This window comes from Phyllostomus discolor, chromosome 3, assembly GCF_004126475.2.
Source record: "Phyllostomus discolor isolate MPI-MPIP mPhyDis1 chromosome 3, mPhyDis1.pri.v3, whole genome shotgun sequence".
In the NCBI taxonomy this organism is placed as follows: Eukaryota; Metazoa; Chordata; class Mammalia; order Chiroptera; family Phyllostomidae; genus Phyllostomus; species Phyllostomus discolor.
The window spans coordinates 132,461,929-132,488,085 of NC_040905.2; the positions used below are offsets into that span (position 1 = coordinate 132,461,929).

At 41.8% G+C, this 26,157-nt stretch overlaps 1 protein-coding gene across 1 annotated transcript in view; it reads left to right on the plus strand.

Annotated features, from left to right (window-relative positions):
• FAM120A (family with sequence similarity 120A) overlaps positions 1-26,157 on the plus strand; it is a 126,534-nt gene that overhangs the window by 49,847 nt on the left and 50,530 nt on the right. Inside the window, 4 exon segments of the mRNA XM_028531488.2 lie at positions 5,525-5,653; positions 6,396-6,492; positions 20,790-20,887; positions 21,130-21,410. Coding sequence (XP_028387289.1) covers positions 5,525-5,653; positions 6,396-6,492; positions 20,790-20,887; positions 21,130-21,410 — 605 coding nt within the window.

The window sequence follows — 26,157 nt, forward strand, 5'->3', positions numbered from 1 at the left end:
CTAAGGACATTTGTTTTGAACTTCTAGAAAGTCTGAAGTTCAAAAGGTGGCATGTGCTCCTTTTTCAGCTGGCACCATAACTAGACGAATTGATGAAATCGCTTTCTAACAAATAGCGATTTGTTAGAAAGGATTAATGAGTCACTGTGGTATGCAATCCAGGTCAAGTCTACTGATGCTGACAAGGCAACAATGCTTGTTTTTGTGCAATATATTTTTCAGGAGGATGTGCATGAGGATATGTTATGTGCACTTCTGTTGCTAAATAACACCACATCTACAGAACTATTCAAGTCTGAATGATTCCATATCAGGAAAACTGAATTGTGTCTGTATAGTCATGGACAGAGTGGCTGCCATGACTGGACAGCTTTCTGGTTTTACCACTTGGGTCAAAGAGGCCCTTATGAATGTGAATCAACACACTGTGTCATTCATAGAGAAATGCTGGCTAACCGAAAAATGTCACCTGAATTTAACAGTGTTTTGCAGGATGTGATTAAAATTATCAAACACATTAAAGTACATACCCTTAACTCACATCTGCTCATGCAGCTCTGTGAGGAGATGGACACAGAGCACACATGTCCTGTTTTATACACAGAAGTTAGATGGTTTTCTAAAGGTAAGCTCACTGGCCAGTTTCTGGGTGATGAGAGCTGTTCCAGAGATTACTTTTTTAGAAAAACAGTCACCACTGGCAGCATGTAAGTGACACAGAATGGGTTGCAAAACTTGCTTATTTGTGTGCCATAATCAACATGCCCAACAATCTCAGTCTTCACTTTGGGGAGAAAACAACTGTGTTCAAGTTGGCAGATAAAGCAGCTGTATTCAAAGCCAAACTGGAATTATGGGGGTGATGGGTGAACATGGGGATTTTTGATATGTTTCAAACATTAGAAGGGATTTTGAAAGACTGAGGCAGGGCCTTCTTTCTCTCAGCTGGTGTATGGTCACCTATCTCAACTTTCAGAAGTGTTGGAGCATTAGTGCCCAACTACAAAAGACCCCAAACAGGGAAGGGATGGGTCTGCTTACCCATTTGTGAATAAGCCAGGTGAATCAACTTTGTCTGTGCTAGAAGAGGATCAACTGCTTGAGATCACAAATGATGGTGACTGCAAAAGTATGTTAGAGACTTCAAATCTCCGTATGTTCTGGATTAAAGTCAAGGCGGAATATCCCGTAATTGCCACAAAAACACTGAAAAATCTGCTTCCATTTCCAATGTCCTCCAGTGTGAAGCATGGTTTTTTGCAGTGACAGCAACCAAAATGAGATTACAGAGTAGACTGAACATAAGCAACATACTTTGAGTGTCACTGTTTCCTGTCACCCCCTGATGGGGACCATTTAGTTGCAGGAAAACAAGCTTAGGGCTCCCACTGATTCTGCATTATGGTGGGTTGTATAATTATTTCATTATGTATTACTTTTGTAATAATAACAGAAATAAAGTACATAATAAATGTAATGTGCTAGAGTCATCCCGAAACCATTCCCCGCTCTGGTCCGTGGAAAAATTGTCTTCCACAAAACTGGTCCCTGGTGCCAAAAAGGTTGGGGACCACTGCTGTAAAGAATCAGGTTGTCCGTTTGTGGTAGCTGGCACTGGCTACAGTGAAGACTGCTCATGGCAGTTCTCTTTGAGGGTTGTGTGACAGGGCTTCTGAGGACTCTCTTGGTGTTCCTGTAGTGTGGGTCTGCCCTGTGCTCATATTAGCTTGGGGGCATTTCCACTGAGTGCTGGTGCTGAGGATACGTGGCTGTATCAACCTCTTGTTCAGGAGGTTAGCCCTGTTGTCCCAGTGCTTGGAGACGTGTGAGGCCCACACTGCTTGACGAGGGCAAAAGTGTGGCAGGTATCTGGGCAGGCCTGGTAGGATGGCTGAAGAAGTGACTTGCAGGCATGTGTGCTCTGGGCCCCTGCTCCAATCCAGTCCTAGGGCTTTGGAGGGGTTCATAACTAAATACAAAGTGTAGAGGCTGGCAAAAAGGACAGGGGATTTTCATGGATGGCAGAGGAGGGTGCCTGCTGGCTTAGGGATCCTGACAGAAGCCCCAGGTGGACCTGTCTTCATTAAGTGCCTTCCACACCATTCCCACCTGTCTCATGAGAGACAGCAGTACACATTTTTCAGTAGGAAATGGGAAGTTAGAGGAAAGATGATGCTAAAAGTGAAAACCTGTCACGTGAGAGGATATTTTGTGTGGAGGCAGTTAGAAGTTTCCACTCAAACAGTATCTGTTATTTAATTATTCTGCCTGAAAGCAAAGGGGTGAGTGTATACAGCATCTTGGAGATCTTTTCCATCTCCAGATTTTTATTTTTTTGTAAAGCAAGTGACTAAGAAATATCAAAATTGCCACCATGTACCATAAAAAGACGATTTGATCATAAACATTTGCTTTTTAATTAAACAGAATTTATTGCCTGTCTTTGGAGATAGAAAAGTACATGTTTTCAACTTTAATTTAGGGATGTTACAATTTGACTTGTTTTTTCTAACCTTAAACTTTTGAGCTAAAATAAAAACAAAATTCAAAAGTGCTCAAAGAGAAGAAAAATGGAGAAGAAACGGGACTTCCATTAAAATATTTTGAAACCTATCTTGAAGCAGGAAACACTTATTTGGTATAAGTGTTAATTTTGTTTTTGTGAATAAAGACAGATTACTGTAACTCTCATGTGTAGTTACTGCTGCAACAGGATGAGCCAGATGCTATTCTCTAGTGTCTTTGGGAAGATTTAACAACATCAGGTGATGGTTCTTTGTATGGATCAACAGGTCTCAATGTGTTTTTTTCCAGTTGAAAGTACAATAGGTAGATAAATACCTTTATGTATATGGGTGTGTGTATTATGTATACACAGATAGATACAGAGAGTTGTTAGTTAAGGTAGTCAGGATTTTGGGGTTTTTTTCTTCCTCCATTTAATTGGTTCTGATGACACGCAGTTTCTGACAGGAATGTGTGGTTTCCCTTATACACGCAATGGCAAGGTTTTTAAAGAAAATACAAATTAAAAGTTGTTTGGAGTTTTAAAACTTTAGTTAATTGGGTGTTTGTAAATGTATCCATACTAAAATGTACCAGGTATCTTGCTACTAAATGGAATTCTATGGTCAGTCGTTTTGGTAAAACTTAGTACTATCTGAATTTTAGAAGTTATTTCATAACCTCTTCCTTCCTAAGTGAAAGCTTCTTATGTGCAGTGAAGCCATTGCATGCTGTCACTCGGCATTCCTGGGGCAATTTGGGGTGGGACCACTATGTAATCACCACCAAGTTCTGCCCTGAGTATAAGGAATATTGGAGTTCACCCTGAGTTAGATTTGGAAGGCTATATTAGCAGTGAAGTGGGAAGGGTGAGAGGTAGGTGGGTATGAGGAAGGAGTCCAGGCCATGGGGAAATTTTAAAGGATGTAGGTTTATGGTCGTCTTAATTACTTAGAAGGATTTGGGGGCTCTTTAATTTAAGGATCTGTGCACTTCAAGGATCTTTTAGCTACAGTGTTTGGCGGGGGGGGCGATAATGAAGACAAGAATATCTGCAAGAGCAAGAGCAACACACTGTCATTTTTACTTGAAGGTGGGTGGGTTAGTGAGCGTCTGCCCATTTGTCTGTCGGTGGTGTCCTGGTGTCAATGTGTGCACCCCTAGGAGAGGCAGCTTGCATCACTCCAGTAGCTTCCCCACCCCTAAGGAAGCCTTTTCATGTTTTGGCCTTTTTATGTCTAGCAAATTCTGTTCTTAACATGTTAATTGTCATTTTTTTCCTCTATATAAAATTCTTCTAAAATGACCAGCCTTTCCAGTATTGTATATAGCATAATTACAGAATCCTAGGCTTTTAGAGTGCCACCAAGCATGTGAGGCCAACTAGCCCTCAACTGCAGTTAGAGAGCCTCAGGCATACCTATCCCTGTCCCTGTGCCGTGTACTTGTTGAGGGGTAAATGCTGTGTTCTGCTGAGTGTAGGACACTCAGAGTTTCGATCCTGGTTCCCCATTCCTGGGACTGCCAGCAGCTGACCCTTCTACCTGCCCTACTATGGGAATGTTAAATACCCTGAAGGTGGAGAGTGATTAGAACTTCCATGCCTTCCAGACTAGCTGGAATGTACTGTTCCAAGGATTTCCTCACGGAGGAGCAGGTGTGTGTCAGAGATTTTTCATTTTTACATGGGGAGAGCTAGGTTTCTGGGAATGGGTTTCTGATCCATATCTATAGACATTTCAGTGGTTCTTTGCAGTCCATTATGTGGGGTTTACTTTCCTAGGATAGTAGAAAAGCTGCTCAGACATGTGAAACATTGTTTCAAGAAGAAACTATGCTTTTTCTAAAGAAAATTGTGCTCTTGTGCATGTGAAAATTTGCATGATAATAACTTTAAAATGTAGGTATCTATTGTACCAGAGGTTTCTTCCATTTCATTTGATTAGGCTGAGTTTTTCTAATTTTATTTTGTTGATGGTGTCTCAAAACAACACAAATTTATTATCTTACAGTTCTAGAAGTCACAAATCCAAAATGGGTCTCACTGAACTAAATTCAAGGTGTCAGCAGGGCCACATTGCTTCTGGAGGCTCAGGGAGAATATTTCCTACCTTTTCTGTCTTGTAGAGGCCACTGCACACTGTGCCTCTTTTTCCACTGTCAAAGCGAGTAATGGCTGGTGAGTCCTCACATTTCATCTCTGAAACCAGCTTTTCTGCTTCCTTTTCCACATTAGAGGACCCTGTAATGACATTGGGCCCATCTGAATAATTCAGGTTAACAGGCTTGGCCTGAGGTCAGCTAAATGCTGTGGAACATACCACATTCATATGAGTGATGGGTAGGATTGCAGAGCTCTGGGGGCACAAAGCCGTTATATCTTTTTCCCACTTTTTTAACTTTATGCTTTTCATGACTAACTAGAAAATAAAGACATCATTTTGTGCTATCATTCAAACTTTTGATTGCTGGAAACATTAGTACCTGATTCAGTTTTGTCTCCAAGAATACAGGGGCATAGCTATAATTATATCTCTGTTTACTTATATTTTCCTGGTATCAACTATTCTGGGACAATAAAATACTCCTGTACTTTATTCTATATGTCTTTAATCAGGCATGTCTGTCCCTCAGCAGGAAGAGAGATAAGTTTCCTCCCTTGTCTTTCTGAAGTGGACTTGGGTGCTTGAAGAAAGGACGCATCTGTGGCCTCATGACTTCTCCATAGCTGCGTGCTGGCTGTTACAGGGCTCAGGGTCTCAGGCTTGGAACTGATCACGAGCCGGTCACAGACCTGGGCACAGAAGTAATGAAAGCCTGTTGGATGCTTCTTAACCTAACCAGGCTGTATTTTAACAACTGAAAGGGAGATCCAGGGCTTGAACCTCAGAGCACCAGATTCTTGGGCCTAAAAACTCACAGATGGGTAATAATTGGGCCCTCAGAAAGAAGCACTACCTGGAGTTTCTGGGTTCTGTGTTCGGAATTAGCATGTTGATGTATGTGCTTGTTTTCTCAGGTCCGGGCCCACCAGCTGGTCTTGCCGCCATGTGATGTGGTGATCAAGGCTGTGGCTGACTACGTCCGCAACATCCAGGACACCTCGGACTTGGATGCCATAGCTAAAGATGTTTTCCAGCATTCTCAGGTAGAAATGCAGGTGCCTGGGTAGCACTTGGACAGTGGTGTGTGCCAGGTTTGGAAGGGGCTTGAGAGGCATATGCTGGCTGGCCACGACCAGGAGCACTTGCTCAGCTGACAGGCCTACATGCTGGCCAGGAGGGCTAGCACCTCACCTAGCTCCTCTAGCCTCCCCTCTGGCCTGAACAGAGGAGTAATTGAGGGAGGTGAGTGGTAAGGTCTTTGTTGTTCCTGGAGTCTTCCTCATGACTTGATAGGATTTCCACAAAGAAGACAGACATGTCAAGTGGGTCAAGTAGAATTGTGAATCTCTGACTTGTTCTTCCTTCAGGTGATGGTCAAGGGTTTCTTTTTCCTTTTGTGGAAAGTAAGGGATTTGAGGGGTCAGGATTAGTAAAAGAGGTGAAGTTTATGTGACTTCTCTCTGTTCTCTGAAGAATTGAAATAGCTGCTCTGCTTGCTAGACATGGAAAGTAAAACCTCTTCTGGCAGTACCAGGGACCTGGCCAAGAAGAAGTTGGAGAAGTTGAGAGCTACATCCTAAAACTGAGGTCTCTTGATTGCCACTTCAGATTCTGTGTTAACTGCCGTGCTGTCTTGATTATGCTTGAAGATTTAATATTATTCTAAACTCTTATCAAGCTGGGAAGTCTACAGATTATTTATATATATACTGAATTATAAAAATACGTTGAAACACATGACCAGTGACATGCTAATTTACAAAGGTTTTCCTATGTTTATTTCAGTCTAGAACAGATGACAAAGTTATTCGATTTAAGAGAGCAATTGGATATTATTCAGCGACTAGTAAGCCTGTGGCATTTCACCCACAACACTACGTAGGTAAGTAAGTCAAGGCTTCAGTGATGCTTGCTGACCATGCTGTAACCAAGGAGATTAAATAAACCTGATAACTTTGTAGGATTCTTCTTCCAGAGGAGATTTCTTCAGTTATACAAATAAGTATAGCAGAACCTCCTGGGCAGACTCATTAGTATTCCCTGAAAGTACTGAGGAGCAAAAGAAAACTTAACACACTTAATGAAAGTAGAGGAGAAAAGTAAGGCCATGAGGACAAAAGTTGTAAATGGTGGTGATGCTGAAGTCTGTGTGTCCCTGAGGTATCCTCTTACAGAGTATGCTGAGGACATAGAAGACCCTCCAGATCTGTAAATGCTTTCATGAGTGTATGGATGTGTGTTTCCTCTTTTGTTGCCTTTTTTTTTTTTTTTTTTTTTTTTTGCAAAAGACCAAATTTAACTCAGAGATTTGAAATTGCAGAATAAACCGTTTGCCTGAAGCTTGCTTGGTAGTGACTATCTCCTGAAAGGTTGTAAAATACTAGCCTCCTTCCAGGGTCAGATTGCCTTTCTTTGGGGTACAAAGCAGGAAAGCTATGAGAAATCATGCTGCCAGTTATTCCAGTGTTGCTTATTTCATATATGAGAGACAGCATGTTCCTGAAACTCAGAGGAATTTGACTTTTTTACTGGTTTCAGAAGATTAATCCTAGGGTTGAAAAATGTCCTTAATACTTGTCCTTTACATTCATTCACTTGTTCAGACACATTGCTGATGTGTGCTGTGTACGTGGTGGGCACAGAGATAAAAGGCAAGTGCTGGCTGTTGATGGCTATCTCTATGGGTGGGTGAGGGACAAGAGAGTATCAATGGTCCTGATGCCATGGGACGAGGGAGGGTGAGGTCAGTGGGTGCCAGTCCATATCGTCTGCTGGCTCAGCGCCTTCTTGAGACTGTGGTTGTTACAGAGGCCTCCTTATGATACAGGTTTTGCTGTTCTGTTGCCTGCCCCCACTACCACCATTTTCTTTCTAGCAGCCAGAGTAGTGTTTAAAAATGTGTGGGTCCCTGCCTCTCCTATCTCATTTGGAACCAACTCCTAGCTGCCGACCTGCTTCCTTGTAGTCTGACTCCTGTTGCACTCTGCCTCTCTCACTCTCCAGGCCCTGGCTTCATTCCTGCTTGGAATGTGTCACACTGGCTCAGGCCAAGGGCCTTCTGCACCAGCTGTGGGCCTAGAGCTCTCTCTCCCTGACTTGTGCTTTGGACATTCCAATTTCTAGGCTTCACTGTCACTTCTCTGGGGTCTTTTGTCTGTACCAGTCCACCAGGCCATCATCATGACACTTACCTTTAATTCTCTTTACACTTTCTCATACCAACCTTCTAACCACAAGAATGTCAAGCCTTGGGGAGCCAGGACCTCACCTGCCACCTTCACTCTTATACCTACAGTGGGCAAGTATTTGACTGAATGACTTGATTCATGAAAATTTGTTGAGTGAGGAGAGTGAAATGATTTGATGTGATTTAGGAATACCCTTGGAAAAGGGGACAGGAGGCATTGGAAGGAAGGAGACTTGATACAATGTATTACTTTACTTTGGTTAAGGCAAGATGTGATGAGGACAGATAACATGATGGGTTTTAGGTTTTACTCCTGGCACAGGGGTTGTCCAGTAAATGCAGGTGAGACAGGAGAGAGACTGGGTTCTCAGGCTGTGGGCATCCTGATTCCTACCTCCCAGCCATAGGTATCCTGTTTTATTAAAGTGTTGTACTTATGTGACTATGAAAAGAGAAACTATATGTATAGTACTGTAATGAATGCTTACGTAGCATTCATTACGTAGCAGGTACTGTCACTGTTTTAGGAAGAACAGTTGGAAAAGGCAGTGAATGATTAATGTTGAATGAATGATAAGAAACCCTGAAAGAAGCAGCTCATAGGGCATACTTCGCACTTCCTATATTTAAGTGATATCTGGTCCTCCTATGACAATTGTGGTTTAAACAATCATTGTAGTGTACTTGAGACTGGAACGTTTATTCAAGAGGAGGGCATTAGGATTAAAAGTATAAAGACGCTTGATTTAATGTTTGGCTTTGATCTAAACTAATGAGTTTTAAATTAGGTATAAGTTTGAGCTTAAAACAATGTGATGTTTTATAAAGCGCATTCATATTTTATTAGATCATGAAACAATGTATTTTATTAATGAAGTGGATACTCCTGAATTTTCTCTTTCACTTTTCAGTGTTTTATGGAAAACAACAGTCTAATTGGTAAAGAATTTGGGATGTTTAGAGTGACATTTTGAGGGAGGTTAATGTAGGCAATAAGACCTAATCCTTCTGTAAGACATTTTCTTTTTCTTTTTTTTTCCAAAGTATATTTTATTGATTATACTATTATGGTTGTGCCATTTTTTTCTACCCTTTATCCTGCTTCTGCCCTGCATCCCATCTCCCACCAGCATTCCCAGCCCACCTTCAGTTCATGTCCATGGGTCATACATAAAAGTTCTTTGGCTTCCCCATTTCCCATTCTTTCTTAACACATTGTTTGTGGGTAGTTTTTATCGTGCGCTCTACCACCAGTCAACATAAAACGTATAAATACGTTTCCCGCATACAATGTGTTAACTTCCCCTGTCTATTTTGTACCTACCATTTATGCTTATTCCCTGTACCTTTTTCCCCATTCTCCCTCCACTCTCTCCCTACTCATAATCCTCCATATAACCTCCATTTCTTTGATTCTGTTCCTGTTCTAGATGTTTGCTTAGTTTGTTTTTGTTTTAATTTTTTCTTAGGTTGAGTTGTTGATAGTTGTGAGTTTGTTGTCATTTCACTGTTCATATTTTTGATCATCTTCTTTTTCTTAGATAAGTCTCTTTAATATTTCATATAATAAGGGTTTGGTGATGATGAACTCCTTTAACTTGACCTTATCTGGGAAGCACTTTATCTGCCCTTCCATTCCAAATGATAGCTTTGCTGGATCAAGTAATCTTGGGTGTAGGTCCTTGCCTTTCATGACTTGGAATACTTCTTTCCAGCCCCTTCTTACCTGTAAGGTTTCTTTAGAGAAATCAGCTGACAGCCTGATGGGAACTCCTTTGTAGGTAACTGTCTCCTTTTTTCTCTTGCTGCTTTTAAGATTCTCTCCTTATCTTTAATCTTGGGTAATGTAATTGTGATGTGCCTTGGTGTGTGCTTCCTTGGGTCCAACTTATTTGGGACTCTAATGCTCTCTGGACTTTCTGAAAGTCTGTTCCCTTTGCCAGATTGGGGAGGTTCTCTATTAGTTTTTGCAATAAGTTTTCAAATTCTTACTCTTCCTCTTCTTCTGGCACCCCTATGATTCCACCCCTATGTTGGAACGTTTAAAGTTGTCCCAGAGGTTCCTAAACCTCTTATTTTTTTGAATTCTTGTTTCTTCATTCTCTGGTTAAATGTTTATTTCTTCCTTCCGCTCCAAATCATTGATTTGAGTCCCAGTTTCCTTCCTGGTCACTATTTGTTCATGTATGGTCACTATTTGTTCCCTGTTTTTCCTTTATTTCACTTTGCATAGACTTCACTCCTTCCTCTATTTTGTGACCATACTCAATCATTTCTGTGAGCATCCTGATTACCAGTGTTTTGAACTCTGCATCTGATAGGTTGGCTATCTCTTTGTAGCTTTATTCTTTTTTTGGAGTTTTGATCTGTTCTTTCATTTGGGTGATATTTCTTTGTCTCGTCTCGCCTGTTACGTGGTAAAGGGTGGAGCCTTAGATACCTGCCAGGGCGGGACAACCCACATTGCTGCTTTGTGGCGCTACATGTTGGGGAGGGGTCAGAGAGGGAATAATGCCTCTTGCTCGGCCCTCACCCTGCTTTCAATTCACTTCCCTTGCTATCCACAAGCAAATTGGGCCATTCTGGGGTGCTGATTCCTGGTTGGGTGGGTCTGTGTACATTCTAGGACCCTGTGGTTCTTTCCAGTGAACTCTCCTGTGAGGCTGGGAGTTTCTCCTGCTACTGTAACTCCCACAGGTTTTACAGCCAGAGGTTTTGAAGCTTTCTTTTCTTGCAGTAGAAACCTGGGTTCTGCAGTCTGTCTTCGTTCCCCAGTTGTTCCTCCCGGTTTAAGCACATGCAAATGTGGGACCACCCAGTCTGCAAGCCTCCTCCTCTCCTGCCTGGTCCAATAGCCGCTGCCTTGCCATGCATCCTCTCCACTCCGGCTTGAACCCATAGAATGCACAACACTAAGAGTGAACCCTAATATAAACTATGGACTTTAGTTAATAATAATGTATTGATACTGGCTCATCAATTACAACAAATGTACTATAATAATGCAAGTTGTGTGCTTCCTGCTAAATTTTCTGTAAACTAAAACTGATAAAAAAAATAAAGTCTGTTAATTAAACAAAGAAAGAGTACATAAGCTCCTTAATGTGTTCAGTTAGTTCATGGCAGGCACTGTGCTGGACAGTGTGATACACCAGACAGATGTCGTCCTTGCCCTTGTAGAGTCATGAGAGGAGATAGGAATGGGAAAAGGAAGGCCAAGGAAGACCAACCCCATTACCTAATTAGAGTTTGTCTCTGATTATAGTTTGGGGTGAGGTTTGGAGGTAGGGTAGGAATTTTGCAAGGTGACAATAAGGAGGAAGTATATGCAAAGGAGATAGTATGTGCAAAGGTGTTGAAGTGAGGGGACAGGGTATGGAAGAAACAGAAAAATGTGATTGGAGCCCTGGAAGCAGGGAAAACTGGTCAGGAGATGCTTGTTAGTCTGGGTTCAGTGACCATGCACAGCCTTAGGTTTTAGACTTACTCTTAGGACCACAGAAGCTCATTGAGGGATTTTTCATTATAAAAACATAAGTCATTTTGAAACTACCATACGCACAATATCTTTATACAGGACATAAAAATCAGAGGAACATTAACTAATACCACGGCTCTGTCCCCACCTCTCTTTCACATTCCTCCTCCAGTACTGTGAATTTTGCAGTAATTGTCTCCTTGTTTTTTTCTATTGTGTTTTCTCCCCAAGTGCTAATTGAAGTTGTGCAAGTAGGTGGGCTTCCCTGGGGAGGTTTTTTATGGAGGGCACATTCTGTAGAGAGGTCCTGAAACAGATACCTTACACTAGGGAGAGGAGGTAGAGCTAGAAGCCAGAGAGCAATGTGGCCAGAAGAGGAATCCTCGCAAGAGCAGTTGTTAATAGAGGTGAGGAGGAGTCTTCTGAGTACTCAAAGCTCCCAAAAGAGGTTTCAGCTTTGCAACTTCTGTACTGAAGGACATGGAAAAGGGCAGGATGAGTGGCCCACACTAGTCCACCAAATCCACCTGTGATCCTTTAAAGGGTAGGACTTGACATGATAGGGAGGATTGAACAGACTTAACCAGTTATGATAAAACCCAAGGATGGCACAGTGCCCTGGTCCCTTCGAACACATAAGTGGGGGTTCTAGTGGGAACCAAGGGAAGCTACTAGGCAGCAGGACTGAATGGCAAAGAGAGAAAGAATTGTGCCAAGAGGACCATATTGAAATAGGAGCTATTGCCACTGGGCAAAGAACAGACTACATAGTGACCATAAAGAAAGGCCCTCTGGCTTTCACAACTGCTAAGATACTGGCAGGGGTGCCCCACATCCTGACAGGCCCCCGTGGCTGGCCATACTTTACCAGACCAAGTTAGAGGATGCCAGTACACAAAATGCCAAACATTGGTGTTTGATGTACAAAGAACAGAAATGACTGCCATCCTAACTGCCCGTCCTAGTGATGGGACCCTGACTCTCAGGGTCAAGGCTCAAAAAGGGTCCTGTGCAAACAGGAGTGAGAGACTAGGGCTGATCAGTGGGCTCTGGTCTGAGCCCTTGCTTTGCTGAAGGGTGTGGCTTTCCGGTGACTGAGAAGGTAGATTCCTGTAGCTGCACAGTCTGCACATCTGGTACTCATTAGACTATCCATCAACTGTCATTGTTAATAGCCTTCTTGAAAGTAAGGCTAACCTGCCAACAACATGTCCTATCATAATGTGAGGCAATGGCCAGGAGACATCACCCCTGAACGAGAAGACAGTCTGTGAAGAATGATGTGGTACCTGCAGGGCTTCCTCTTTGGGAAACCAGGTTGCCTAGTTGGGACCATGATGGGACATGTGCGGAATCCATAGTGGGATCTGCTGGGAACAGAAGGCAATGGCTTGCACACACGTTTCAGGGGAGGGAAGTACAGATGAGTTGGAGGAAGAGAGAATGTAACTACCCATGTTGTTCCTACAGCTCAAACAGACTACGAGCCAACTGACCCTCAGGATCTCATCCACCTGCCCCTTGCCAACATAGCCAGACTCACCATGCAGGAGCAGCACAGTATGAGTCTGAATGATAACTTGCCCTATTCTCACAGCAATGTACCTTTGAGACTCCCTATAACATAACATAGATTTGCTTTCCTATTTTCAAAACTTGCCTGATATTCTACCCTGCAGATGTACTGTAATCTACTTACCCATGTCCTGTGGTCATTATCTAGAATATTTTCCTTTTGATTTTTCTATAGCACTTAAAAATTTTTTTTCACCAGGCATTCAATATTGTATTGCTGATACACTTTACTAATAAGTTTTTGAAGTTTAGTTCTTTTAAAATTTATGTATATTCAGTCATAGCTTTGCTAATTAAACTCACCCATTCCAAGATTTTTATTTAATATTTTAATTAAGAAAAGCTTTGTAACTGATAGTAACCAGAGAGGAGACGGGAGGGATAATGGGAGAAAATAGGGTAAGGGCCATCAAGGAACATGTATAAAGGACACATGGACAAAATTAAAGAGGGTAGGTTCAAGGGTTGGAGGTGGGGATGGGTGGGTAGATGAGGCATGGTGGGGTGAAAATGGACACTACTGTACTTGAACAACAATAAAAAACCTAAAATACCGCCCTGGCTGGTGTAGCTCAGTGAATTGAGCACGGGCCTGTGAACCAAAGGGTCCTGGTTCAATTCTCAATCAGGGCACATGCCTGGGTTGCAGGCTGGGTCCCCAGTAGCGGGTGTGCAAGAGGCAGTCACACACTGGTGTTTCTCTCCCTTCCTCTCTTCCCCCTTCTCTAAAAATAAATAAAATCTTTGGGGGGGAATAAATAAACAAACAAACAAATAAAATGGCTACTCTAAGGAAAACCAGCAAAAAAGAAAAGCTTTGTAACAGAAGACTACAAAAGATAGTATCACAAGCAGTAGTGTGTCCACTGAAAAGGTTTAACAAATGTTTGCTTCACATCTTTCTTTAAAGAAATACATTAGGCAGCCCTGGCTGGTGTAGCTCAGTGGATTGAGCACGGGCTGCGAAACCAAAGGGTCGCAGGTTTGATTCCCAGCCAGGGTACATGCCTGGGTTGCAGGCTATAGCCCCCAGCAACTGCACATTGATGTTTTTCTCTCTCTCTATCCCCCTCCCTTCCTTCTCTAAAAATAAATAAACTTAAAAAATCTTTAAAAAACAAAAAGAAATACATTAGACTTTTCTAAGTCATGTGTCTTCCCTCAAACAGGTTTTTATATTTTCTAACCTCACAATATAGAATAAAGAGTGCTTTGATTTTTTTTGTAACTCATTTTATGAAGTGCTCTGTTCATGTCATTCTACAATTTTTTTTTGAGATGTGTTCATGTTCATCTTTTTTCCATTTTTGTTTTTTTAAAACTAATGAAAATGACATTGATGTCAGCCCTCAGGGTCTGACAGGGTAGATTCTGCCAGAGGAAAGTGAAGGTATTATCATGTTGAGTAGAAGGTCCTCTTCTTTCTCCTAGATCCCCAGGCAGATCATTTGGGGATCATTGGATTATCTCAGTCTGTTCCTATGACCTTTCATTCAGTTTTTAGTGAGTTTATTTTAGTTGATGTGGTATGAAATAATATAGACTCTGGTCTTGTGGCTTTTTGAAAGTTTTTTTTTTAAAAAACTTAAAAATTAGTCATTTTGGAAGAAGTGAAAATAGGAGGTATATCCTCCTTTCAGCTGCTCTGTGTTTTAAAAAACTGCAGAGTGTCTTCCTGAGAGGAGGAATGTCGATTCAACTTACCAGTGACTTCCACATAGACTGTTGTTTTGGGTTGTGCCTTTCTAAAATGCAGAGATTGACAGAAACAGATTTATCCTATATTATCATAGGCTTAGGAAACCATGTAGGTAGCTAAAAGAGAGTTGTGTCCTTTTCTACTTTTTGGATCTAGTCAGAGTAAGTGCAAGAATCCTTTGCCATTAAACACCTATGATTCAAACTCTGATTCAGTGAACCCTGGAATAGAAAGAATTTGGATAGAATTTGGGATTAACCTATCACTACCCAGACTATGCTAGTCAAGATTCAGGCACCAAGGGGTCCTTTGAGGTCCACATGTGCACTATCCAGACTGAGAGTCAGAAGATGAAAGGGGTGCTTATATGGCCGTGGAATATCCCTGTACCCAGTGGAACAGCCAAAGCAGCCGTTGTCATTGTCGACCCACCGTAATTCTCAGAAAGTTTTTATTTACATTGATCTAGAATGTGCTTCCTTGGATTAATTTTCCCCCCTTGCTTGTAGTTCTTTCAGGTATCTCCCAGAATATGCCTGCTTGCTTTCTCATGATCTTTTTCAGCCCTGTACTGAGGCTTCCATGTTGAGAGCTTCTCTCCTGGACAGCGGCCTAGGGCTCTTCTGGTGGGGCCTGGCTGGCACTGCAGTTTTGAATAGCTGTCAGTTGCCTCAGCTCTGGCTTTCTGAGAGTTGTTGTTCACTGGAAATCAACAAGTTTCAGTCCTTTAAAAGCTGGGGATGATTTCTGAGTCCTCCTGCCCGAAAACCTCTTACTCCCTGCCTCTGCCTTCCCACTTAGCCTTGAGTCTAGCTCAGCCTGCCAGACCGAACTCCGTAGGCCACAGTAGCCTCCTATTGGTTCTCACTGTGCCTTTATTCCCAGCCAGCCTTCAGAAGCTGTTTATCTATAAGAGGATAGAAACAATTATGTGAAATTCTCCTTTATCCTGAGATAGCATAGGGACTTGGGCCCAGGACCCCAAGGACACCAGCTGGCCAGAAGGAATGCTGGACCATAAAAATGTCACCACCCTTTTACTTTCTACTGATAAACACAGAAGTAGCTGATTTTATCTCTCATTTCACTGCCTGCTTAAGCTGCTGACCCGAATGTGCATTGGATTAAGGTTTGAGCACTATTCACCCTTCTTGGGGTGGCAGTTGTGAGCAGTCTTTCAGCCTGCCCACACAGCCCAGGTGCTAAGTAGTTACCAGGCAAAGCAGATGGAAAAGTTACTCACCCAAATGTTGAAATGGAAAAATCTACAAGCCCACCTTTTCAAAAGCACCTTCTTTACCTGCAAGCTCACTTTGCTCCGAGCTCATAAAAGGAGACAAGCAGCCCTTGGCTAGGTGGTTCTGTTGGAGCATCGTCCCAAGTCCAGGGTGCAGATGGGAGGCAACCAGTTGATGTTTCCCTCTCACATTGATGTTTCTCTCTCCTTTCCTCTCTCAAGTCAATAAACATATCTTTGTGAGGATTAATACAATTTTTTAAAAATCAAGCAGAGTCAGACCCCAAGCCAATTAAGAGGACCTTTCCTCTTTGCTGCCTCCCTTGTATTCAGGCGTAAGCTTAATAAAATCTGTGTGGAAATTTGGGGTTTTCTTTTGCTTTCTATCTTGGGGAGCCCAAGAAACACCAATGCCAGTAACAATATCATTTTATGTGTGCCTTCTATAGAATATTGAGGTTGGGTAAATATATTTGACCCCTGCATGTAAGTAGACGCACACAGTCCAAGCCTATGTTTAAAGATCAACTGTAAATCCATTTCAACATGGTTAATGTAGTTGGAAAGTTCTGCATTGTTTTTGGAAGTGTGGAGAACTAGGGTTGGTTGGTAGGGAATATGCTGATTTATTTAATCTTTGAATTTTCAAAGCTATATTTTTTATTAACATTTGAAAATCATATATCAGCACCCACCTGCATTATAGAATTTTTTAAAAATATTATTCTGTTACTATTTGTTTAATGTAACATCTCTGTAGTAATATGCCCAGTAATAGATGGGTATTGGTTAGGTTGGGGTAGGACTGGTAGTGGAGCTTGTTCTTGGATAACATCCTTCTTTTTAAAAATCTATTTTATTTTAATTTGGAGAAAAACTGGACAACTTCATGCAAGCATAGAAAGTAATTTGAGGTAGTGGGTACGGAATGGTGTATAGCCTACTAAGCACAGCTCTAAGGGTTGCAATGGATACTTCTTTACTCTTCATTTTCAAAGTGGTCTTTAATATTTAAAAGATAATTTTTGAATTATGAAAATATTTTTCATTAAACACTTCTGTCTTCAGTCCATGTTCTTTTCTAACAAAAGCCTGCCTCTCTAGTGTTTGTGAAAGGAGAACAAGAAACTGGTGGCGTTAATCTCCACTCCGTGAGTTGGTATCAATTCTGACAAAGATACCCTTGTCATATAGAAGACAGACCACAATTCTTAGCCACACGAGGGCTTTGAGAACAAGAACTGATACAAGAAAATATGAAGTATGCAAAGAGAGGCCCTGGTGTATTCAACATTTCTGCATCTTTCAGAAAAATGTAGACAAATTTAATTCACTAGTTAGACTAGATTATGATAGAATAGGAACTAGCTTTCTGGATTGTCAAAGGTTTATGTGAGGTCATCGATTATAGTATGATTTTAGAAAATGTTCTTTTGTTGGAAATCATTGCTTTTAAGTGTTAATATAGTTTAAGGGGTTATTTTTGTTTTGTTTTAAGTAAGTTTGTGCTTTTTATGAAGTTTGTACCATATGGTAAAAAATGTAAAACAAAAATGCTCATCTTCATTTGAATGCTGATACTGAATTCAGCATTTCACTTTTGTTACTCAGAAGTTAAGTGTGGTAGGTCAGCTACAAGAGATTGCAAACTAGATGTTTTTACAGTGATTTAAATAGCAGTATTAAAACTTGAATGGATTTCATAATGTTCTTTGGCCCCCAAACTGGCCATGATTCAGAATTACCTGAAAAGGGACTTTAACAGTTATAGGGTCTTGTATCTTACACTTGGGGATTTGGATCTTTACAGATGTGTTTAATCAGGAATGCCTCGGAGTTCCAGCCAAGATGGAGGCATGGGTATAAACCCTTTGCTTTCTCACACAACCAAAAGGAGGATAACAGTCAATCTAAAATCAATAAACACCAGAAGCACCAGAAAATCAAACTGCATGGAACTCCAACAACCAAGGAATTAAAGAAAAAATCAACCAGAACAGCCAGACTGGTATGCTGAGACAAAGAAACACAGCCCAGATGAAAGAACAGAGCAAAGCTTCAGAAAGAGAACTAAGTGAAGAAGAGATAGCCAACCTATCTGATGGAGAATTTAAAGCCCTGGTAATCAAAATGCTCGCAGATCTGATTGAGCTTGGTCGAAAAATGAAAGAAAAAAAAAATGAAGGGTACCCAAAGTGAAACACAGCAAAATATTCAGGGAACCAATAGTGACGGGCAGGAAACCAGAACTTAAAGCAACAATTTGGAAGAAAAGGAAAAAATAAACATTCATCTAGCTCAAAATGAGGAAACAAGAATTCAAAAAAGTGAAGAGACTGGGACAACCTGAAACTTTCCAATATCCAAATTATAGGGGTGCCAGAAGGAGAAGAACAGCAGCAAGAAATTGAAAACTTATTTGAACAAATAATTAAGGAAAACCCCAATCTGGCCAAGGAAATAGACTTCCAGGAAGTCCAAAATAGACTTCCAGGAAGTCCAGAGAGTCCCAAGGAAGTTGAACCCAGAGAGGAACACACCAAGGCACATCATTATTAAGTTACCCAAGATTAAAGACAAGGAGAGAATCTTAAAAGCTGTAAGAGAAAAGGAAAGAGTTACCAAGGAGGAGTGCCCATTGGACTGTCAGCTGATTTCTCAAAAGAAACCTTACAGGCAAGAAAAGGCTGGAAAGAAGTATTTGAAGTCATGAAAGGCAAGGACCTACATCCAAGATTACTTGATCCAGGAAGTTATCATTTGGAATGAAGGGGTAGATAAAGTGCTTCCCAGATAAGGTCAAATTAAAGGAGTTCATCATCACCAATCCCTTATATGAAACGTTAAAGGGACTTATCCAAGAAATTGAAGAAGATCAAAAATATGAACAATAAAATGACAACAAACTCAGAACTATCAACAAATGAACCTAAAAAGAAAAGAAAAACAACAGAAACAAAAACTAAGCAGACAACTCGAATAGGAACATAATCAGAGAAATGGATATCACATGGGGGGTTTTCAGTGTGGAGGGGGAGGGGAGGAATGGGGAAAGGTGCAGGGAAGAAAAAGTATAATTAGCAGACATAAAATAGATGGAAAGAGATAAAAATGGTATAGGAAACAGGATGCAAAGAACTTATGTACAACCCATGGACATGAACTGTGGGGGGCAGTACTGGAGGGTTGGGGGGCAGGGTAGAGGGGGGATAAAGGAGAAAATTGGGAAAAATAGCATAATCACTAAAAAATACTTAAAAAAAGGAATGTCTCATGTATGTGTGTGTGTGATGCAAGTGTTTATGTTTGGTGAATGTTTGGCTCTTGTGTACATGTGTGACCAGCCCCATGTGTTGACATGCCGGCATAATCACCCCCAGCTACTTTCCCACAGGCATCTCTGGTGGGAAATGAAAGCTGTGTTGAGCTTTGTCTTCCTGTAGCTGGGCTCACAGGACTAGGGTCTCTCTGAGCTTACGTGCAGGGCACTTGGAAATGAGATCTTCCAAAAGAATGTGATTTCCAAGGCTTGTGAGTCCTCGTGTGGGAAAAAGTGAGCACTGGCCTGAGCCCCAGTTCTCCTCAACAGGGTGTGTCTTCCTGGGCTCCACTAGGACTAGATTTGCTTAGAGAGCTGGGTTAGACATCAGTGGATGTTTTCTTTCAGAGAATGAAAGGGAGTGTTTTGGGTGCTTTATTGTTATATTTAGTTAAATTTAATTTGTTTATTTATTTTGGCAAGTTGGTAGGGTGGGTTGTGTGTTTCTTGCCTGTTGCCACTCAGATTCCAAGGTTGGAGAGACACTCTTCCTGGTAGAGGACATTGGCATTCTGTTGTCTTTAGGTTTGGTTTTGTTCTGCTTTAAAAATCAAAAAACCCAAACCTAAGGAAGATTGTGTAGCTCTGAGAACTCCAATTCGGTCTGTTGTGTGTTCTCCTTCAAGTGTCTGTTTTTCTCAATATCTCCGATTCCTGGCGTCCCCAGGCCTGTGCTTATGGTACCTTGTAGGCATCCCTTACCTCGTTGTTTAGTGAGTGAACAAAGATCTGAGGAGTCTTCTTCCTATTTTATTGTATCGGTAAATAACTAATTCCTGATATTTTGAAATTTTTTTGACATCAGGCCATGCTTATTCCTTGTCATCAAATGACTGGGTACAGATCACTCTGCTCACTTTACTTGTATGGCCACCCACACCTCTCACCTCAGACCCACAGGGAGCCTGAGGGTTGTGAACGTGGAGGTATCCGGGCTGCTGGCCAGGTTGACTGCTCTGTTGTTATATCTTAAAGTTGGCATGGACCCAGTCCTGAGTCTTCGTGGCTTCACTTCTGTGCTTTACTGTGACAGCATGAGGATGATGAGCAAATGCTAGAGTACATCAGAACAGGTTTATAAAGTCGTGCTCTGAAAGAACACAGAATACTACATTACTAATCCTCTAATGTGTGTTAAAATGTGTCACTTGATCCTGGTTTTGCTAACAATGAAAAAGAAACCAAAAGAATAGGCAGCAGTAACCACATTTCACTTTTTATACTTAAAAGCTTACTACTAGCTAAGAACCTACTTTGAATTTAAACAGAGAAATTTTGTTGCTTTACAAATGGAAGGAGAAGTGTTCGCTCCTTATTTTGTTCCTTATATAGGAGATTGAGGTTTGTCATCAGTGAGCGGAGACCAGATAGCCAAGAACGCCTGTTCAGTTAAAGACCAAGAATCTAGGCATTCAAGGAAACAAAAAGCAAAACACTCTCAGAAGTTAACTGAAAATTCTTAGAAGTGAAAATTCTAGCCCCAGAGTATAAAAATTGATCATTATCATGTATTTTTTAATGTTAAACATGATTATCCAAAGGTTTCTGAGAATTCAGGCCAGTGGTGTATTCTCACTTGAGAGGTGCAAGACAGATGAAACACGAGCTAACCACCATAGTGCCTTGGGGAAGTGTTCTCTGCTCACAGTTGTTTTATTGTTTTCTCTCCGTGTTGATGAAACAGCCAGACCAAATCCGTTTGGAATGCCTGGGATAGTGCCACCGTATGTCCCCCCCCAGATGCTCAACATTCCACAGACCTCTCTGCAAGCCAAGCCCGTGGTAAGGCCTTTCCTTTCCTTCTGCAGCTAGTCTGCCTTGGCTTGAGGGACAGCTGGACTTAACAGCTGCATATGCATCAAATCTTAATGAACACTAATGTCTTAATCTTTTGAATTGATATGTAAAGCAAGTGCCATTGTTTGTTGAATTAAAACTTAGCCAAGACCAAGAATGCTAATGGGAGCCAGGTCCTGTAGACAGCTTGTGAACGAGTGACCTGTGCCCTCTGCCCTCTGTTTCAGGCTCCACAGGGGCCCAGCCCAGGTGCTCCGGGTCAGGGTCCACACCCATACAGCCTCGCTGAGCCGGCCCTCACTTTGGAAACAAGTGGAAAGAATCTGACTGAGCAGAACAACTACAGTAACATTCCTCATGAAGGAAAACATACTCCACTGTATGAAAGGTCCTCCCCAATCAACCCAGCTCCGAGCAGCAGCCCCAATCACGTGGACTCAGCATACTTTCCTGGTTCTTCTACGTCGTCATCCTCAGACAATGATGAAGGCAGTGGAGGAGCTGCAAAGTGAGTGGTGGGTTTCTTATGTAGCTCGTTCTTCGGGAAGCCGCCTGCTGACTGCCTAGCTGGCTAGCTGGCTGGCTGGCCTGTGTCACTGAATGTTGCGCTCAGAGATGCAGTTTGTTGCAGGTAGGTGAGGGTCACTTTGTGCCAGTACTGGGGCTCCTCAGGCATGGAAGGAAGAGAGAGGCCATTAGATATTTCCACAGGGTTTCCTAGGATGAAAGTCTGCTCTGCCAGGCTCTGTGGCCTTGGCCCATTCCTCTGCTGGAGTGGAGTTTTAGGAAAATTGGTCTTTGTGATCACCAAACATGTTGAAGTTGTCTGGTCAAGTGCTGCTAACCTTGATTCTTTCTGATATCTCTTGCTGTTTTTCCCTAACCTCCATGCCAGAAAGCATTTTAAGGTGACTGTGGCTTTCAGTCTCTCAGCTCTTGGACCAGTGAGAACTCTGAATTTCCTTTGCCTTTTTTTTTTCTCCTGAGTTTAACAACTCATAGGACTGTTCTTGAAATTACACTGTTCACCCAACCAAAACCCTAGAAAGCTGCCAGATCCAATCTGGAGTTCTCCCAGAAAGGAATATTTTAAAAAAAATTTTTTTAAGATTTTACTTATTTACTTTTAGAGAGAGGGGAAGGGAGGAATAAAGAGAGGGAGAGAAACATAGGTGTGTGGGAGACACATTGATAAGTTCCCTCCCACATGCCCCCACCTGGGAACCTGGCCCTGACTGGGAATTGAACCTGAGACCTTTAGGTTTGCAGGCTGGCACTCAGTTCACTGAGCCATACCAACCAGGGCAGAGAGGAGTTCATTTTAAATGTGTGCCCCTAAAGTAAATGAATTTTCAAGTACTTAATTTGTTATAATCTGATTGAAGAAGTCTTAAATAAATGCACAGTCCTCCTCCTCCCTTTAAAATACCTTCTGTGTCTTAGAAACCTGATTTAAATAAAAGAAAAAAGGAAAAGAAAGAGTCTTTATATGTGCAACTCCTTTTCCTAGGTTCAAACTCTAGTTAATGGGGTAGATGCCCATGGCTAGTTAGTACTACATTGAATTTCTGTTGTAAGAAATCCGAGAGAGTTTCCATTCTTCCTGCAAATTCTTACTGGGTGTGTCACCTGAAGCTGGATATTTTTCTTCTCTTGTCTTCTTTTACTCCTATAAAGTGGGCACTAATGTCTGCTGACCTCCAGTGGCAGTTACCAAGGAGTTTGCTAACATCCAGAGATTGTGAGATGTCTGGAGTAGAGAAACATAAAATTCATAAACTCTTAATGACCCTATGTACAATCCTAAAATCCTAAAATGAAGTCAAGTCATAATATCACATTCAAAATTTTAAATTAACCTTTTGGAAAGAAAATATATTTACGACCTACTGAGTAAGAATTTCTGGATTTCACATTCACTCCAAACTCTGAAACACAGGTAGACATGAAGCCGAAGTATGTGCTCTGTGGTTCAGAGTCTGTGTGGTGAGGAGTGTGGAAGCCAGCAGAGAGGCCTGGCATAGGGAGTTTGGGTTGCAACTTTCTTCCTTCGGGTAGAGAATCAGAGATCATGGAAGTTGTCAACCTAATTTCGCAAACTGCCCTGTTAGAATACTAGTTGAACTTGGGGTAAGATTGTTTGAGAGCTCCTCCATTCCCAGGTGCAGATACAGCTCCACTCTGTTCTGGAAGGTTCTGATCAACATTGCCTTTCCTGGAACTGTCCTCCTTTCCCACTTCTGAGCTCTGTCACTCGTTCACACTCACTGCATTTTCTGGAGGAGCTTCTGGGAGGTGGACTTGGTATAGGGTCTGAGAGGATTCCTTATCCTCCTGGTGATAATGAAATGTGGTGAAGCAGGTGGAGCACATCCACTACTAGGAATTGAAAGATTGGATCAAGTTGTATGGCTTAGCAATGCCTTAATTTCTTTGAATCTGCTTTTCCATTTATTTAAACAATTGAGAAACAGAACAGTTAAAACAGAGAAAAGAGGGAGGAAAGAAGAAATAGGGTGCATGTGCCTGAAGCTTCAGGGTCATAAGCCAGGCAGAGTAGGATTTGGTATCAGCCCTAGTCATAAGCATCCTTTGCTTGTGGCAGGATGCCAAGAGAAGGGTGGTATTCTTGATTTCAGGGCAAGGATTCTAGTCTGTTGATGAAGTTGTGTGTGTTCAATTGAGGGTCACTCTCCTAGTTCAAAACCCAGTGAGACGTAAGTCAAATTCAGATGTGAATTAGGATCCCTGGACCTACAGTGTACTCTTGAGGGTAGTCTTGAGGGAAAGAAATCATCCATCCATTCAGCCAAGCAACATTTGAGCACTTGTGTGTACCAGTGAGTATGCTGGCAGGCAGTACAGATGAGGTGTGGTGCAGATAGTCTGCAAAGAGGTGAACACTGATGAGTATATGAAGAAAACACCAGATAAGAGATGGAGGTGGGAGCACTTCTCTGAGAGGTGAGATTTGAGCTGTGGCAGCAGGGTCAGAGCTGGACAGATACAGGGTCAAAGAATGAGTAGCCTGACCAGTAGGAGGTCTACCAAGGTAGAGGCTGGGTGGTGAGAAGTCTGTTCTCTATTCTCAGTGTGACATGAAACATCCACAGTGTTTACTTAGAATGGCTGATTTTGTTGTCATTGTCCTCGGGATTTAGCTGAGCAGTTTCTCCGTAGTTGGACTCTAGTACCTCTCGTAATAGCTTCTGCATGCTGAATATAGAAATGTTTGTAATTGCTGTACTTACAATCTTGATTTGTGCAATAGCAGGGGAGGGAAGTCCATCACCACCCAAGCTGGGTATGTCCCTCTCTGTCAGTTTATCACCTCTCATCATTCTTCCCTGTTCCATTCCCTCAGGCATTTGCACTTATTCCACTGTATTTTACATGGTGGGTGAAAAATACCAGAATGTGGAGAGTCCACAAAATAAGTGACAATGTTTCCCCAACAGAAATCTGTACTTTTTCTTGAAGCATGGTGCTAAATGGGTGATGGAACTGTTACAGAATAAAAGAGAACTATCTCTGTCTCCACCAAAAAAAAGCTTCCTACAAATTAAAAAGCTAAGTGTTTTGATGACAAAGAATATAAACATGCAGTTCACAGAGGTAACACAGGTGGTCAATAAAATGTGAAATGATGTTCTTGTTCACAAAGAAAGTCAAAGGAATGCAACTTAAAACATACCTTTTTTAACCTATGAAATTGTCAAACATTTGTTTTTAAAGATAAGTTCAGGCCCTGGCTGGCGTAGCTCAATGGATTGAGCATGGGCTTCGAACCAAAGTGTCGCAGGTTCGATTCCCAGTCAGGGTACATGCCTGGGTTGCAGGCCATGACCCCCAGAAACCGCACATTGATGTTTCTCTCTCTCTCCCCCTCCCTTCCCTCTCTAAAAATAAATTTTAAAAAAATGAAAGAAATCTTAAAAACAACAACAACAACAACTTGTCATCCCCATTTAAAAAAAAAAAGATAAGTTCAGTGGGGCAAATGGGTAGAGTTGGTGGGATATGAGGTCTTGACTCTTCCTGACAAGTCCTCGGCATTTGTGGTGTCTCAGAGCCCTGTACACTCCTCCCAGAACATTAGCACCATTTGACTCAAAGGTGGGTGTGGGGATGCATTGCAGCCACGTTGGTAAGAGCAGAAACATGCCCAATCCCAAAGAATGTTCTTATGTGAAAGGAAGTGCATGCTTGAGGTATTCTGGAGCATCTGGGTATAAAAGTGCCTCCTGACTGGTCTTCGGGTTCAGACAGTAGCGCCTGTATTATGAGTGTACATGTATATACAAATGCATGTACACAGGTATGTGTGTGTGCTGGGCAGGTCCTGTCCTGCATCTATCTCACCCCCTTTTTTTAATACGTAACCCAGGATTTTAGCCTCTTCATCTGGGAGTGTTCAGATGTTTTTCCCACCACACTGCTGGAATAGACATCCTGAGTTGGTAGTGTCTTGAAGTGGACATATGTCCCTGGACACTTTGCAGGTCTGTGTTGGACAAGGAGTCTTGGGCTGTGAGAGGTCCCCTGTGCATAGGTGGGTGAGTTGGGTGGCCCACCAAGACTGAGATGAGCTGCATGGGTACCACTGGAGGTATCCTGAGTGTCCCTTCACTTCCGCAAAATTGCAGCCTCCTGCTATTGCAGTAGCTCTGTGTCTGTTAGAAGACTGTGCGTTGCCTGGGCAGTTACTCCAGACCCATGACCATTATTCTGAAGCAAATAAAAAGAAGTGCTACTTTCTAACTACATAATGTTTTTCTCCTATTCCTTTGCCTAGAGTATAATCAACATACACTCCTTGATCTATTTTTGGTAGTGTTTTTGTTTTTTTTTCTCTTCCTGGCCTTTGTCAAATCTTTGTAATCCTCTTTTGGTTGAATTAAGAATTACAACTGAATCCTTGTGGAGATGTTTATTTTATTGGCATTTAGAGTCATTGGCTTTTGGAATTTGAGTTTGATCTGAGTTGGTAATTGGAAGATTTTAGTTCTTTGGGTTTTTTCTAATTAATACCTCAGTGCAAAGTTACAGAATTGAAACACTAAAAAAAGCATAATATAGGAATTCTACCGTAATTCCACACCTAGAGATAAAACTGTTTTTGAAAGATTGGCAAATATTCAGATATCTTATTTTTTGCTGTATAACTAACATGATTTTTACAGTAATGGGATCTTAGGAATAACAATGTGCCTTGTTTCTTCTCTGCCTTTTTCATACTCTGTAAGCATATATTC